The following is an 18,180-nucleotide window of genomic DNA, read 5'->3' on the forward strand; positions in this document are numbered from 1 at the left end:
ATGGCGGTCGTGGAAAAATAAAAGACTTTGTTTTGCTCTCTAGTTTAGTTATATTAAACTATTTTTTATTTAAAAGAACTACTATCGGTAAATAATTGTTTATTATCCGATGGAAATCACATTATTTTACAAAACCATTATTGCGTTAAATTTTACAATGTAACCAATTATAACATTTAATTTAATTTTCACTTTGACATTTTTTTAGCTTAAATTAAATACCACAAATTTTCAACTATATTTTTGTAACGTTTATTACAGTAATTGGCAGAGTTATAAGAAATATCAGTTGTAAAACGTATTATTTTTAACATTAATTATTGCAGCAGAATTTCTTGATCTAAATAAATATTCTTAAAGAATTTGATTATTAACAGTAACCCGAATACTAGTGTTATGTTTAAATTTTATAATATTTTGTTTCATCTTGTAAATGCAGGTCGTTAATACATTTTTATACATATGAACATATGATCGAAAAAAGTATTTTAAATTTCTAATGCAGTGCAATCTATTTATTGTGAATTGGTTATTTTAGGTATTTTCAACTAGATTGCATCACGTATCATGGTCCTATTGCTATATCAATAACGGCTCAACAGTTAACCTAAATGTCAAACTTGTCCTTATAACCGAATCGAAGTTATATGTCTTTGATAATGTTATCAAACTAATATTTATCTTTAATTTTATACCGCCGTTAATGTTAACTTCCTGTAGTACTACACGTGCATAATTTGCTGTGCTAATATAGTGTTTTAATTTTTAATTTCTATGAGCTATGTTTTTGTAATATTTTAGCTAATAATTCATCTCAATTCGCTTATATTATTGCAAGTATGGTAAAGGAACAGTACAGAGATACGGATGGATCACGAATTATGTATGTACAATTATAAATATATTGAAATATAATTTATAGAAGTACTTATAGACATGTATGTGTTTGTAGATCCAAAATAAGCTTTACTGTTGATAATCCTCAAGATATTCAAAGAAAATCCCATATTTGCATAAATACTAGAAACTTATATGCTATAAATAATAACAGTACCACTAGAACACCGCATCCTTATGGAGTACTTGATCACAAACTGGTTTGATATATTAATATTACTTTTGTCTTGTTTATAATATAAAATATTATTCAAAATGATATTAGGGTGTCAATCAAAAAGACGCAACATGTCAAACATGTAACAAAGGATTAAATGACTGTCCTGGACATTTAGGATTTATCGATTTGCAATTACCAGTTTTTCATGTTGGTTTCTTTAGTTCAGTAATAACTATTTTGCAGACAATATGCAAAGTAAGTAAATGTTTTGTACCAAACTAAATTTTTAAACAAATATAATAGTTATCCTTATTATTATGTTTCTTTTGTAACCTTAAAGGATAAAAATTACTTTATGATAAAATACTGTAAATAATTTTTATTTTAGAATCCATTTTGTGCCAAAGTTCTTCTTAGTGAAGAAGATCGAATGTTCTTTTACACCAAGTTACGAAATAAAAATTTAACATATACAATGCGAAAAAAAGTATTTAAAGAAGTACACGCTAAAGCAAAAAAAGTTCAAATATGTCCATTTTGTAATGAAATTGTTGGTCAGGTTAAAAAAAGTGGCATTTTAAAAATTTCTTATGATCGATATAGATATAAGAAACCTGGCTCTGAAGCAGAATCTAAATTATGTAAAAAAATACATTTTTCTAACATTATTACTTGATTCAATAGAGTATACAGAATAATTGTTTATCGTAACTCAATCAATTATTAATAGAATAAAAATAATTTTGAAATTTTTTTTGTTACTATAGTTAAATTCTAGTTTAGAACTATTAGTTACATTTAGTTCTCAGATTATTAGCTATTTAATACTTTTAAGTTCATACCTTATTCATTATAAGGGTGTTAACTATGTTTTATCAATAAGAAATACATATTTAGAATTTAATATAACATTCTTTTTAGTATGTTTATATTATGGTAATTTATTAGGTATAATATTATGAGTTAATATTTATAAATACAACTACTTGCAAGACAGAAAGTTATAAATTAGTATAAATGTTAACTTACAACATTATGTTTTACTAACATACATTAAGCATTAATGTTGATAAAGTCTTAATTGACCATAAACTGTGTACCTGTGTTCCAGTGAATAGCAATATTGTAAAAATCAATTTGCTACAGGTTAGTATTATCTTTCACAAATTATACATGTATTATAACTCAAAAATTTAAAACTTTAAAATGATATATCTAATATACAAATGAAGTTATATTGAAAATTCAAAATATGTATTTCTATTAAAAAAAAAAGTTGACATCCATACAAGGCGTAAGAGATGAACTTAAAAAGTATTATGTAGCTAATATCCAAGAAATATCCAAGAACAATATGTAACAAAAATAAAATTGTATTATTTTTGTTTTGATAATAATTGAATGGGTTGTAATAAAAAAATGATCCTTTACATGTAATCTTAATAATATTAGATAATTTTTTTTTAGGCGCTCTGAATGATGTAATAAAATTTAATAAAGAAGTAGAGTCTATGAGAAATTATTTGTTTAATGAAAACCTAAATCCTCAAGAAGTTTTACGTTTATTATTATCTATACCCTATGAAGATGTTATTTTACTAGGCATGAATCCTGAGCTATCTAATCCTGGTTGGTTGCTCATGACTAGAATGCTTGTGCCACCTAATTGTATACGCCCATCAGCAGTATCTGATATTAGATCTGGAACGTAAGATAAAAATAATTATTATTAACAAATATATTGCAAATTATGAAATAGTAATATTAATTGCAATGTAAAGTAATACATTACAATGTTATTCATTTTATATAGAAATGAAGATGATCTAACACTAAAATTATCTGAAGTATTGTTTATAAATGATGTGATAGTTAAACATAAGCAGTCTGGGGCAAAACCACAACTATTACATGAAGATTGGGAATACCTACAATTACATTGTGCTTTATACATAAATAGTGATTTATCAGGAATTTCTCGAACTATGATGGTACAGTTTTATCATTTGTTATAAAATATATTACAAATGTTAATATAAATATTATTTTTATTATATTATTGGGCAGTTAACTAGAATATAAGTGTAGCAGAGATGAGAATACTTAGATGAATAAGTGGAGTGACTAGAGAAGATATGATAAGGAATGAACATATAAGAAGGAATATAGGTATAGTGTCAATAAGATGAGAGAAAATAGACTTAGATGGTTTGGTCATGTTATGAGGAGAGAAGAATCGGAAGCTGTAAGAACAGTTATAGAAATAAATGTTGAAAGAAGAAGAGGTAGAGGAAGACCAAAAAAGAGATTGGGGATTGTTATTGAGAATGGCTGTTGTGTGCATAGATGATGTGGGAGATCGTGTTTCAAATTTTTAACAGTGTTTAATTGCTGGTACTAATTTTTAATGGAAAACTATTTCTAGCCAAAAAAAATTGCACGAGGTTGTGTGCAACGTCTAAAAGGTAAACATGGACGATTTCGTGGAAATTTATCGGGTAAAAGAGTTGATTTTACAGCTCGTTCTGTAATTTCTCCTGATCCAAATCTTAGAATAGAAGAGGTAAGCATTTCTTTTAAAAATGTATTAATATTGAAAATTACATAATTTTAATTACTTCTAGGTAGGTGTTCCTGTTCGTATGGCAAAAATATTAACATACCCTCAAAAAGTATGCCTAGCTAATATTGAACTAATGAGAAAGCTAGTTATGAATGGACCAGATATACACCCAGGGGCTAATTTTGTTGAACTTAAAGGGTCTAAGTTGAAGAAATATTTACGTTTTGGCAATAGACCAGCAATTGCTAAAGAATTAAAAGTAATGCAGTTAAAATAATAATTCAAAAAAATTTATTTTTCAATCATTATACATTTTGTTTACAGGTTGGTGATATTGTAGAGAGACATTTAGCTGATGGCGATATAGTATTATTTAATCGACAACCTAGTCTACATAGATTGAGTATTATGTGTCATCGAGCAAAAGTTCTTGAACACAACACCTTAAGGTATAAATTTAAATGAAAGTTAGAATCAACAATTTAAAATGTTTTTATTTTAGATTTAATGAATGTGTGTGTACTCCTTACAATGCAGATTTTGATGGTGATGAAATGAACCTTCATTTACCTCAAACTGAAGAAGCCAGAGCAGAAGCTGGATTACTTATGATTGTAAATTCATTATTAATTTGTTTTTCATATATTTTCTAACTTAAAATAATTAAATTAAACAAACAAAAATATTCTTAAAATTTAATATGTTTAATTTTAAATTTAACAATTAAGAAAAATAGTTCAAATATTTTTTTAAACATCCACACAGTTTTTAGTTTTTAAATATTATGGAGAGATATAAGTTTTATTGAAATGTGGTTAATTTAAATTTATTATTACTTTCTTCATTGGATGCTGGATGCTCTACCATTACAGAATGATTCTTTTAACACTAACCACTCAATTATTCTTAAAATAATAACTTTTCTATGAATTTTTTTTTCTTTTGTTAGTTTTATCTCCATTTACCTGTCATTGAAAATTTTTTATATTCATTCCTTAAGTATTATTGGGGTATCAACATTTTTTTTAATGGAAACATACATATTTAACTAGCTTGTACAATGGAAAATGATCTAATTAAAAAAATAACTGGACAATAACAACTTTTGGACTAGTATTTCAGAAATATTTTCATATTGATATATACAATGATATTATCATTTCAATCATCAGTTTGGTTAATTTTTTTTTTATAGATATTACCTCAACTTAAATCTCAAAGGTTTTATTTCTAAAATATGCAACTTGTTCACCAGTATGAGCTTAACTTGAGTAATAAGTACTTGTACTAAAATGTTACCAACCCATTCAAATTTTTTGTAAGAAAATAGCTAAATAATGGTTATTTCAAAGTTTAAAAAAAATAAGTTATATTTTTTATTGATGATAGAAAATATAAAATGTACTTTAAAAGACATAGTCTAATAAATCAAGTAATATTCAATAAAAAAAAATATATATCAACAAAATAATAATTTTATCAACATTTTTCGTGTTTGCAAGAATCATCTTACATATTTAACTAGCTTAAAAACAAGAAAATGACCAGTAGTTAACAATTTTTTAAACATTATTTTTTAAGTTAATAACAATTTCTTTAATGACTAAAAGAGAAGTTTGGATCTATTTATTTTTATCCCTATGTATTTATGAACCACACTACTACTCCTATCATAGTATTAAAAAGCTAATATTTATTATAATTACTGGTTCAAACATTGTTATCGAACAGTCACTTTTTTTAATTAGATGATTTTCTTATTTTTATGTTAGAGCTAGCATGTTACAATTAAAAACTTAAGTTAAAGGGATACATGGAAGATAAGACAAGATTTTTTTTTTGAAAACTAGAACATTAACTATTAACTTCTAGAAAAAATAAATTATAATATTTTTCATGTTCATAAAAATTGTAAATATTATATTTTATTTTAGAATAAATCTAATTTAGTTACACCAAGAAATGGTGATATTCTAATTGCGGCTACTCAAGATTTCATTACTGGTGCTTATTTATTAACTCACAAAAATACATTTTTAAATCAAAGAGACACTAGTAGACTTATTGGATGGCTTATGTCAGGTGATGATGTGAATATTGATATTACTTTACCACCACCTACTATAATAAAAGTTAGTATTTTATTAATGTTTTTAAAAATGCCATTAAAAATTAAAATTTTGAACTTATACTAAACAAATACAGACATAGTAGAAATTTATTATTATTGTTATTATTATTTCTTAAAAAAAAGTAAAAGAGATCACTTCCTTATTAACTCAACCACATATCTTTTAATAAATTTTATAAAAATAACATTTGAAGTTTATGAAATTGTAATAAGTTTTCAGGGTTGAATTAAAAAAAAAAATTTTGGTTAATTAAAAATGATCTAAAAATTGAAAAATATGAAAAAAATAAATTTTACTAATTATTCAAACTTAATGTTTTGCAATATAAATATAATATTTATAAGTTTAAGAGAGTGATATCAGTGCAAACTTAATAAACTTATATTGAAATAATTTTTTTTTTTTAATTAATATTTTTTATAATAAAAAAATTGAAAACCTTTCATTTTTTTTTAAGCCTTATAAACTTTGGACTGGTAAACAAATATTTAGTATCATTATGCGTCCAAGTAGTAAGTGTCCAATCAAAGCTAATTTACAGTGTAAAGGAAAATCATACACTAATAATCAAGAGTTATGTCATAAAGATTCTTGTAAGAATTTATTTAAGATTTAATAATAAATATAATATAATTAGTATAACTTAATTGTTATAAATTATTATATTTAGATGTTTTTATAAGAAATTCAGAATTGCTTGCTGGTACCATGGATAAAGCTACCTTAGGCTCAGGCAGTAAATCTAATATATTCTACATTTTGTTAGCTGATTGGGGATCAAATGCATGCTGTAAAGTAATGTGGCGATTAACACGCCTTACATCTTATTTTCTTATGTTAAGAGGTTTTTCTATTGGTATTGGTGATGTAACACCTAGCAATGATTTACTTCAATCCAAAAATGAACTTGTTATAAATGGGTAATTAAAAAAGTTATTTTAAAATTTGAACATGTCTAAGAAATTGCTTCTCTGTTAGAAATGCACTTTGTGAGGAGAATATTCGCTTAAGAAATGCTAAAGAACTGAAGTGTCAACCAGGATGCAATATGGATGAGACACTAGAAGCAAATATCTTGAAACAGTTATCTGGTATTCGAGATTCAGTCGGTAAAGCTTGCTTACAAGAACTTCATTCTACTAATGGTCCATTGATAATGGCCCTTTCTGGGTCTAAAGGTATGTTTTTAATAAATAATAAAATTAATTATGATTTAATAAGTAGAATGTAAATTGAATATTTAAATTTTTTGATAACATATTGTAGTAACACATAACTTCAGATAACATTATTTTATAGCAAACATACATTGTTTTGCATTTAAATAATTTATTATTACTTAATACTTTGGTATATAGGGTAATTAATTTTGGATGAGACACTCATTTTCTCAGAAATTATTGAAAATTTTTAATCTTGTTCAACAGTTGCTGCATGCTTTGAATAAAAAAAAAAAGAAGCGTAGCTACAACAGTCTGTATTATATCAAACAACAATGTTTCCATATAAACTCGTGTAAATGGTTCATATTCTTTAGGCATGCATATATAGTAACTTATAACTGGTATCTATGCTAGTGTAACTTTATTGATAATGATTCTAAAGTTCCTTTGAATTCGAGGACTGACCTTTAAGTTATCTGGATATTATTAAGTATCTTTAAAGCAGCTTCACTTTCTTTTCTTTCCTTCTTTCTGCCTAGTTTGTGGCTTGGTAACATAATCCTTGAAATAAACTTTTCCATTCCAAAGTATAGGCTGTGTTTGAGTTTCTCTAGCGTGACATAGCTTTTCTTATCCACACTTAAGAATAGAGTTTGCTCTTTAGAGACAACCTCTGTTTCATAGTGGTTTACCCAGATGGCTGTGTTCAGCCTCTAGTTTTGTTTCAAAGATTTTCTTAGAATCCTTGGTTAGTACTGGTATGTGAGTGACCAACTGTTTATACTCCAGATCTTAATATCTTAATAAAACAAATTCGGATTGTTCCTCATCTAGCAAGTCGGTGGGCGGTAGTGATGACAGGATACCCGCCGCCACTCCGGACACCGTTCGGTATGTGAATACAGTGCAGATCGCTGCCCGCCTCTGCACCCTGAGCAGAGCTCCTCAATTCTTGTGGAAATACTCAAGATTATCCGCTCAAACTGGAGATCCATACAGGAGGATCGAGTGTATGATGCTGACTAGAGTCTACGCCTCATCTCTTTCAAACCTCCCAGATTGGACATGAGGCCTGCCAGACTGTTCATGACTTTCTTCTGAGCCACACAGGTAATTTGCGGCCTGAACAATAGACGTTTGTCTACGTCCAAGCCCAGATAAGTAATGGAATCTTTAAGTGGGATCTCCACCCTCAGTACAACAAGCCTTGGAGGAATGGAACTTGTACCTGCCTATGAACAGGACCACTTCGGTCTTATCCAGGGCAAAGCTGAGTTCACTCCCCTCCTTCTAGATTCTGACGGTGACTACACTGAGGGCACAGTTCGCCCGGGATTCAGCTTCCTCGGCCGAGGCGCCTTCGGCTACCATCAGCGTGTAGATTACACTACATGCAATGGCATTGGAACGTGGAACACCGCATCATATGCGATGAACGCCGCCCGTTATGGATCTGATTCTTGGGCCAGCAACGTTCTCGTAAGCGAGAACCCGGTCGTTAAAGTACGACTGAGATGTGGTAGCACCCAAAACGCATCCAGCGCTCGGAGAATATGTGACTATTGCAAGGAGTTGAACACTTTTCGGATGTCCAGGCTCAGCGCCACTCTGAAGTCCTGCCCGTTCTCGGCTCTAAAGCATAAGTTTCTAAAAATCACGTCGTCCATGGACCTCCCCATCCTAATTTTTTATTTTTCTATCTATCATTCAATTTGTTTAAAAAATCTTATCATAATAATTAATATTGTAATAATATAATTTTTAAAGTAAATTTTATATTTAAAAAAACAAATGTTTTAGGATCAAATATTAACATTTCTCAAATGATTGCTTGTGTTGGTCAGCAAGCTTTAAGTGGCCATCGAGTTCCTGATGGTTTTGAGTCAAGATCACTACCCCATTTTAAACGATTTTGTAAGTCTTGGAGAGATATTTGTAGATTATCATTATAATTAATTTTTTTTAGCTAAAACTCCAGAAGCGAAAGGTTTTGTCGAAAACAGTTTTTATTCTGGCTTAACACCAACAGAGTTTTTCTTTCATACTATGGGTGGTCGTGAAGGTCTGGTAGATACAGCTGTTAAAACTGCTGAAACGGGATACATGCAGCGGAGACTTGTTAAAGTATGTCTTAACAATGTTTTTGTTTATTATTATTACAATTATTATATTAATATTAAATTATTGATGAGAGGGAGTTTTTATGATATAGTTTGGTCACCTTCTTCAACAGTTTATAACTTCTGTCGAGTTTAGGGAGCGCAGTTTATTGTTACTCAAATTTTTAAGTGTCCACCCATCCATGGTCTAGCAGCTTATCCTCAATTACAATATGTGAATAATATATCCAGTGCAATCACACTGACTACTTTATTTGTAGTCAGTTAAAAACTACTTTATTCTTATCACACTTAATTAGTACTTCTCCTATAAGAAGGGTAGTCAGTTTCAAATAATGGACTGTTTTTTTGTCCAATAAGAAAAATGTGCCTGCGATCAAGTACAAACCCCCTATCTACTAAGCCACATCAACTCTTTTTTTAAAAGTTTAATTAATATTATAAATTATTGTTAATTACATTATTTTGTTCTCTTTAGTCTTTAGAAGATCTATGTGTTCACTATGATAATACAGTACGAAATGCTTTTGGAGATGTTGTACAATTTGAGTTTGGTGGTGATTGTCTAGATCCAACCTACACAGAGGGTATTTTAATAAAAGGAAAGCTGAGTTGGGTTTAAGCTAAATATTATATCACTTTTATAGGAGATGGTGTTCCTGTTGACCTTAAACGAGTTTATTCTAATGTGATAGCAAATTATCCATGTTATGATGAATGTACATTAGATTCTAATGATATATTAAAAATAACCGAAGATGTATTGGCATCTGAAGATTTCAAAAACATAAGAAATGAATTTGTTGAAGAGTTGAGGTAAGTAAATGTTATAATTTTTTTAATATAATATTAATCTCAATTTTATTTTAGAAATTTTGGTAAAAGTTTATCTGAAAAAATGGTTGAAGTTAGAAAAAAATGGCTTAATCTAGAAATTTCCAAAGTGCAGCGAATAACTTCTACCCAGTTAATAAAATTTTATTTAACATGTCTTNATAAGAAAAATGTGCCTGCGATCAAGTACAAACCCCCTATCTACTAAGCCACATCAACTCTTTTTTTAAAAGTTTAATTAATATTATAAATTATTGTTAATTACATTATTTTGTTCTCTTTAGTCTTTAGAAGATCTATGTGTTCACTATGATAATACAGTACGAAATGCTTTTGGAGATGTTGTACAATTTGAGTTTGGTGGTGATTGTCTAGATCCAACCTACACAGAGGGTATTTTAATAAAAGGAAAGCTGAGTTGGGTTTAAGCTAAATATTATATCACTTTTATAGGAGATGGTGTTCCTGTTGACCTTAAACGAGTTTATTCTAATGTGATAGCAAATTATCCATGTTATGATGAATGTACATTAGATTCTAATGATATATTAAAAATAACTGAAGATGTATTGGCATCTGAAGATTTCAAAAACATAAGAAATGAATTTGTTGAAGAGTTGAGGTAAGTAAATGTTATAATTTTTTTAATATAATATTAATCTCAATTTTATTTTAGAAATTTTGGTAAAAGTTTATCTGAAAAAATGGTTGAAGTTAGAAAAAAATGGCTTAATCTAGAAATTTCCAAAGTGCAGCGAATAACTTCTACCCAGTTAATAAAATTTTATTTAACATGTCTTTCCAAATTTATGGTAGCAATAATTGAACCAGGTAGTTTGATTTCATTAATAATATAATATATATATATAATTATTATATTTTTATCTATGTTTTATTTTAATTCATTTGAATAATTAAAAAAAATAACTATTATTTAAGTTAAATATATAAATTATTTTATTTTATTTACCATAGATTAGTTTAGGGTTATTTTAATAATTGATCTTTTTTATCTTAACGTTGTTATAATTTGTTGATAATTTATATGAATTGCCATTTTCAACACTTTTTTATTAATATTATTGTGTTATAGTTATGTATTTATTCAACCAAATTATATTATAAGGCTTTTCTTCTAGAAAATGAGACTGAATATAAGTTAAAATAGAGTCGATCATTAAATTGGTATTATGATTTAAATATATTTAATATGCTATAATAATTATTAATCTTAAAATTTGTTTTTTTAATTTAAAATTTTCAGTTATTGTCTGTAACTATTTATATCTAGTTATATTAAAATTATACCTTTAAATCATTAGTTTTATATAATAGGAAAATAGTATCCATATAACCCTACAAACAGTCTAACATTGATATGTACATTTAACAAAAGATAATAAAATGTTAAAATTTAAAAAAAATTTTTTTTTAATACTCCAGAAATCTTATTTTTGAGCAAAATAAATAAATATGATTAATATTTATTTTCTTAAAAATTAATTTTAAATATAATTATCTAAGAAAACATGTAAAAATTACCAAAGTAACCCCAATTTACAATATAAAATTATAATCTCGAGATAATCTTTTTATAATCTTTTTAATGAATTATCATAATCTTCTTCTTCTTCGCCTTAATCCCAACTACTTGGGGTCGGCCACCGCCTAAGTTTTGTTCAGAATTCCTCATACTTTTTTGCCAAAGATTTTTACGCTGGCTGTCGACCTTGACACAACCTTATCAGTTGCCTCTTACGACTGGCAGAGGAGCCGTGGAAGTATTCTTATCCCCTATCCATAGGGAAATAATGATTTATACTAATCATATTGATTATCTTTAATACTATCAAAGTAATATTTGTACCTAATAAAATAATTTATTTTTGTAAAGGAACTCCAGTAGGTGCAATAGCAGCTCAAAGTATTGGTGAACCTGGTACACAAATGACATTGAAAACTTTTCATTTTGCTGGTGTTGCTTCAATGAACATAACACAAGGAGTCCCTAGGCGAGTGCAATTTACATTCAAAATATTTTCTTAGAATAATAAATTAATAAATAATATTTCAATATTTATAACTATATAATAGTCAATACTAATTGTTTAATTATACAACAGGATTAAAGAGATTATCAATTCAAGTAAAAATATTAGTACCCCTATTATTACAGCTTATTTGGAAAATGATAAAGACAAAGAGTTTGCTAGAATTGTCAAAGGTCGCATTGAACAAACTAATTTGACAGAAGTAAAATTTAAATTTTTATAAGAAATTTTTAGTAAAAAATTTTTTTTAATATTTATTTCAGGTTTGTAGCTATGTGGATGTAGTTCTTGAAAATAGTGAATGTTATTTATTAATACATGTTGATATGAACCGAATTAAGCTTTTACAGCTTGAAGTAACTATTGAAAGTATCAGAGATAGGTATGATAAACTCAGTTTATTTTTTACTTAATAATAATTAAAAAACAATTTTTATTAGTATTTTATCAACTGCTCGTATTGGAATCAAAGCAAATCAAGTAAACATTGACAATAACTCTTGTATAAGTATTTCATTACCAACAAAAGGAGCTCAAACAATTAGTGGTTGGATAAATGTGTATATGCAAAACTTACAAAAAGTCATTATAAAGGTATAAATTATAAATTATTTGATATAATGTTTTCATAATTATAAACTTTTATAATTTAGGGTATAAGTCAAGTAACACGAGCTGTTATTCATGAAGAAGATGAAGGTGGTGAAATTCGATATAAGCTTCTTGTAGAAGGTGATAATTTACGTGAAGTTATGGCTACACCAGGTGTAATTGGTAAAAAATGTACTAGTAATAATACATATCAAGTATGGAATGCATTAGGTATTGAAGCAGCTAGGTATTGTTCTAGTCTTACTATGATTGTTTTTTAAATATATTCATTTAAGTATTTTATAGATCTACTATTATATCTGAAATTGACAGTGTAATGGGAAATCATGGGATATCTATTGATCCTAGACATCCAATGCTCATAGCTGATCTTATGACTAGTCGAGGTGAACTTTTAGGTATTACAAGGTTCGGATTGTCCAAGATGAAAGAATCTGTTTTAAATCTTGCTTCTGTAAGAAAATTACTATTTATTTTTATTATTTTTTTTTTCAATTTTTCATATATTTCTTATAGTTTGAAAAGACTTCAGATCATTTATTTGACGCTGCTTATTATGGACAGACTGATACAATAAATGGAGTATCTGAAAGTATCATCATGGGCATTCCAGTAAATCTTGGTACTGGGTTCTTTAAATTGATTTATAAATATCCTTTTTATACAATTTTAAAAATATAATTTATTTTATTTTAAATGTTGAATGAGATTTAATGCTATTAGAATTTATGTATTAATAAAATTTGGATTATGTAAGACACAAAATTTATTGCAAGTGATTGAAGTGGAGAGAAGCGTCTGGTGTCTTATGCGATAAAAGAATACCAATAAGGCTGAAAGGTAAATTTTATAAGACTGTAGTGAGACCAGCTATGATATAGTTCAGAGTGTTGGGCGGTTGATAAGAAAGTAGAGCAGAAAATGAGTGTAACAAAGATGAAAATTCTTAGATAGATGAGTGGAGTGACTAGAGAAGATAGGATAAGAAATAAGCATATAGGAGGGAGTATAAGTGTAACGTCAATCGTGGTTAAGATGAGAGAAAATAGACTTAGATGGTTTAGTCATGTTATTAGGAGAGAAGAATCGAAAGCTGTTATAGAAATGAATGTTGAAGAAAGAAGGGGTAGAGGAAGACTAAAAAAGAGATGGAGGGATGCTATTGAATGCGATTTGAGGACAGCTGATGTGAGTGTAGATTATATGGTAGATTGTGTCAAGTGGAAGTTTAGGATAAGGGTGTAGGATAAGTAATTGGGATTAAGGCGAGGAAGAAGAAGAATAAAAATTGGATTATCAAAAAAGATTAAAAATATATTAGATATATTGCCTTTTTTATTGGCATAACTTACTTAATTATACATCTACTTTAAAGTTATATAACAAAATTAAAAATATAGATACAAACTACAAATTAAGCTTATTTGAAAAGTACTTATGTATACTTTTAAATGATAAAAAAACAAAATTTCTGATCCTCTAGGTTAGAAATTTTTTAGAAGCTCATAGAAGGTTAAATAACATAATAAAATAACAAAAATACAAAGCAAAAATGTAAAAAAAAATTCATTTGATAGCACTATTCAAAAACTTTGAAAACTTTTTTTTTTTTCTTAATTTGAAGTTTATACCTACAATTTTGACTTTTTTTTACAAAACTTTAAAATAGAAGTATACATGTATTAAGTATGATAACAAGTTATCATACTTAATACATGTATATATATATAGTGTCAGGTTTAGTAATGATTGTACAATAGCACAAACAAAGAAAAATTATGCACTTTTAAAAAATCATGTTTTTTATTATATGTAACAAATAATTATTGCACTTGGCACTGAAAGACATATATTCAGCATTGAGTATATTTTATACAAAGTATATATAGGCATTTTATAAATATTGTTGAAAGGTTTATATGTATTTTTATAAGAAAATATATGTTAAATAAGTTATAAATTAATAAAAGTCCATGTATAAATGGGCTTTTCAACTTATTAGGTAGTTAATGTAAACTTGAAATATATTTTATTAAAGATTTTCCTTAGTTTATTAGTAGATTAAGACCAAGAATAATAACAAAGATTTACCAAAACAATCTTTCTTATTTGATGATCCAGAACTACACGAAAAAGAATGTTATTGGCAATAGTTTAATTTCATTATTCAAAATTTGTTTAACAAATTCTTACTCTTATTTTCAGTCTGTGATATTAATTGTGTTTATTTACTACATTTGCTGTTTAGAATATGTTTTTTTAACTACTAAAATACTTTTAACTATTGAAATCTGTATTATACTTTTTAATTAAAAATAAAGTGCTGGATTGCAAAATATATTATATCTTATACTCTCTCAGGCAGTTTATTGGAGTCCTTTAGTATGTGTGTAGCAGTGAAAATTTAATTGTAATAATCAAACAAACCATTAGGTATTAAAAAATTCAAATTATTACCTATTAAACAATAATAAAAGTTTACATGTTTAATACAACTCACCTGACATAGTCATACCAAGTATATACCAGTGAAGTTAATAAATAGGCTTTTTGCATTACTTTACATAATAAAAAAAATCCCAGCACAATGCGATCGCGACACAGTGGAGATATGGCAGTTGGGTCAAGTATAATGATATATGACATAAGATTAAAATCACTATCATAAAAAACGCTTCGATACAAATCTGTAGATTGTGTTTAATTAAAAAAAAAAATTTAATTATTGGATTATTTCAAAAGCCACATGATCTCCTATTTCCTAATTTATATCTTAATTAAAAGTTTTATGATTTATAAGTGTAATATATGTATTTATATATAAATGGAAATGGTTTTATTTAAAAAAAGTGTGACGAATGAAAGAGGTATATAAATATGATTTCTCATAAAAAAATTGATTAATCCATACATTTTTTAAAAAGTTATAGCATTTTAAAGTTAAAAATGTAAAATATAAAATCGAGAATTTTCACTCAAGAATAACATTCGGTAACTATTTTCACCATAAAAACAAAATAAAATCCAAAAAAAATTTTTTTCCATAATAAAGTATGTTACATAATCTTTAATTTAAGGTATAAGTGTCAGTATTTCCGGAAAACTTTAAAAATTTAAGTTGAAAAAGTTAATTTTTTTATGAAGAAGTCACTTTAAGCCCATAGCGTGGTAAAGGGTCAAATTTATAAAAAATATATCAAATGATAGGTAAAAACACCATGCATCTATATAAAAAAAAATTATATTGATTTGGTCATTTTGAAAAAGTTATGGCAGTTTTATGTAAAAAAAATTGAAAACATGTCGAAATTTAGCGATTTTTAAATTATAATTTTTTTGAAGATTTCCTCCATTTACAGGGAACAAGGGAATTTTTTTAAATTTTAATGGTAATATCTACGACTAGATACAATTTGTGATCTTTTGACGTATCGTTGAAAGACATCGGTTTGGTGAGAGCTGAGAAAAAGTAGTAACAGACACAAAAAATACAAATAGTAAAATTAATATCTTCTCAGTTTGGCATCGAAGTTAACAAGATTTTTGTAAAAAATTTATATTTTTAATTTTATAATGCTATAACTTTTTGAAGAATATATGGATCAATACAATTTTTTTATGATAAATACAGTTTTGTACGAGGCAGCTAGACCGTAGGACGGCTAGTTGTGCACCGTACTAGAATGCCGTTTTATTTTAAGTCTGTTTAAATCGCAATTATTGAAGCGGGAATGGGTTACCTGTGGGATGACGGCTAACTGTACATTCATAAAGTAACGAGAGTAGACAATAATTAAATAACAAATAACCACATATATTAGAAATTCTTCAGAGAGTATCTTAAATTTAAGGGGTAAAGAGGGGACCTTAAATACTAATGGCCAGCATAGCGGCCTAAAATAAAATAGTTAATCTCAATTAAAACAAACAATAAATAACATTAAAAATAATGTAAACTAGCTGAATAGATGAAGTTGTTGGTAGGGATGAGCATACTGTATTAGATCTTGTGGTAATGGTGTCGAACATCTGAGTATCACGAGTCAGATGAAAGCAGACGATGGAAAAGCGACTATGGTAATGAAGTAATTTAGTGATGGTCAGGGTTCAATCATTGGTGGCGTGCAAAAGCACGAGAACTTTGAGCACAAGGGTACAATAAACAAGTAAAAGAAAAACGGCGTACAATGGCTGAACAATTTACCATTCAAGCGAAGGCGCTTGCTACAAAAAAAATATGACACATAAAACAATAGAATTACTGACTTACGACTAATTTTTTAACATAAAAATAGTATATTTTTATCTAAATCACCCATTTGTAAATAAAAGATTATATTTCGGGACAATTTTTTTTTTAACTTACAGGACAAGCCATGACAAATCATCCAGAAGTGGTTTCTCGACGACCTCATATTATTCTTAAATTTTCAGGGTTTATTCATTATGCTATAATAAAATTGAAACAATTTTTTTTTTATGACTCATTTTTATGGCTATCTTAATATAAACAGATAGTTCTGTGCTGTTGGTTTTTTTTTTTGCCTATGCTTGCCCTCCCTTACTGTTCCTCCAAAATGGTACTGTAAGCTTTTCGTTAGTTGTTATCTTGGATTTTATTTTCATTTATATTGTTTACTTTTCAGATCGCCTATCAAACCTCGATTCCATAAGATATTGCCATTCGACAACGGAGGATCCTCACGATTACTATGTGCAGTCCGCTCCTGGAGTTCATCGAAAACTTTTATTTCTTATTTAATTTACAACGTAATTCCTTAACCAATATTATTGTATCGGTTTACGTTCGAGTCTCTCATTAAACCGTATTTTTCTAATGATAATTATATCAATTTGTATTCCAAGTACTACATTACTTCAATATGAACGACATTTTTTTATGTGTGTGATCGCGACAATAAAGAAACATTAATTAATAAAGAAACGTTAATTTTTTTATTTTCAAAAGAAACTAATATCCTATGTGTACAATATTATTTACCATAGATCGAAAAATAATAAATAATTAATAATTTAATAAATTATTAATTATATTAATGCATTCAAATAATGCATTTCAATATGAATAAAACCTTTTTTTATGTTTCTTGTTGCCCAATAATGAAAAATGATTTTTCCTATTTATATTACTTTTTTTATTTATACAAATTTCACAAAAAGTATGGCTGCAATTAATTGTACACGCCTAAAAAAAAAAAACAAATTTACATATTCAATTTTATATAAAATATTCATTTTCACAATTTATGACTAAATTTTATTTATTTCCCAATGATAATGAGTTATTCAAAATCATTTATTTAATCTAATTTATGGATGCGTAAAATTCAAGTTTTCTTGAACTAACATTTTGTAGTAATATACACAATGCTCTGCATTACGCATCTTACATTTATCAATATTTAATATTTAATTAATAATATAATTATATTCAATTTATCAATATTTAATACCAATTGTATACTAACAAATAATTAATTTATCTGTCATAACATATACACATTTGTACACTAGCTATTACATATGCATATACATGTTAAATTGATTATTGTATACTATGCATCTTATCTTAAAATAATTATCATGTTCAAATTTTATACAATAAACTGAAAATCACTAAAAGCGCT

At 27.1% G+C, this 18,180-nt stretch overlaps 1 protein-coding gene and 1 long non-coding RNA gene across 4 annotated transcripts in view; one reads left to right on the forward strand and one right to left on the reverse strand.

The window, feature by feature from the left end:
• The first annotated feature begins 685 nt into the window (after positions 1–685).
• On the forward strand, positions 686–14,874 carry LOC126900962 (DNA-directed RNA polymerase III subunit RPC1). 3 transcript variants are annotated; one of them, XM_050677000.1, is made up of 27 exons: positions 686–883; positions 953–1,097; positions 1,163–1,312; positions 1,446–1,698; positions 2,525–2,765; positions 2,871–3,048; positions 3,483–3,620; positions 3,682–3,879; positions 3,945–4,069; positions 4,123–4,234; positions 5,555–5,752; positions 6,210–6,345; positions 6,423–6,672; positions 6,731–6,930; positions 8,716–8,829; positions 8,882–9,039; positions 9,514–9,622; positions 9,683–9,851; positions 10,546–10,700; positions 11,764–11,881; positions 11,993–12,122; positions 12,184–12,302; positions 12,361–12,514; positions 12,574–12,758; positions 12,818–12,986; positions 13,049–13,179; positions 14,595–14,874. In XM_050677000.1, exons 1-27 carry the CDS (start codon positions 840–842, stop codon positions 14,683–14,685), a joined length of 4,170 nt encoding a protein of 1,389 aa, XP_050532957.1. In that variant the 5' UTR covers positions 686–839; the 3' UTR covers positions 14,686–14,874. The 3 variants fall into 3 exon arrangements, with proteins under 3 accessions (XP_050532957.1, XP_050532959.1, XP_050532958.1); XM_050677002.1 differs by lacking the exon at positions 9,683–9,851 and adding an exon at positions 10,323–10,491; XM_050677001.1 differs by lacking the exons at positions 9,514–9,622; positions 9,683–9,851 and adding exons at positions 10,154–10,262; positions 10,323–10,491.
• Positions 14,875–17,673: 2,799 nt separating this feature from the next.
• LOC126900984 (uncharacterized) overlaps positions 17,674–18,180 on the reverse strand; it is a 6,423-nt gene continuing 5,916 nt past the window's right edge. The window contains exon 3 of the long non-coding RNA XR_007702940.1: positions 17,674–17,738. This is a non-coding gene — a long non-coding RNA (uncharacterized LOC126900984). The remainder of the gene's footprint in view (positions 17,739–18,180) is intronic.

Source organism: Daktulosphaira vitifoliae, unplaced genomic scaffold (assembly GCF_025091365.1).
Source record: "Daktulosphaira vitifoliae isolate Bord-2020 unplaced genomic scaffold, ASM2509136v1 Scaffold_3, whole genome shotgun sequence".
Taxonomy (NCBI): domain Eukaryota; kingdom Metazoa; phylum Arthropoda; class Insecta; order Hemiptera; family Phylloxeridae; genus Daktulosphaira; species Daktulosphaira vitifoliae.

Coding starts and splice junctions, on each gene's coding strand:
- LOC126900962 (XM_050677000.1), top strand. CDS start 840: ATGGTAAAGGAACAGTACAGAGATACGGATGGATCACGAATTAT. Junction 4,070..4,122: donor CTTGAACACAACACCTTAAG/GTATAAATTTAA, acceptor TTTTTATTTTAG/ATTTAATGAATGTGTGTGTA. Junction 10,701..11,763: donor GGTAGCAATAATTGAACCAG/GTAGTTTGATTT, acceptor ATTTTTGTAAAG/GAACTCCAGTAGGTGCAATA.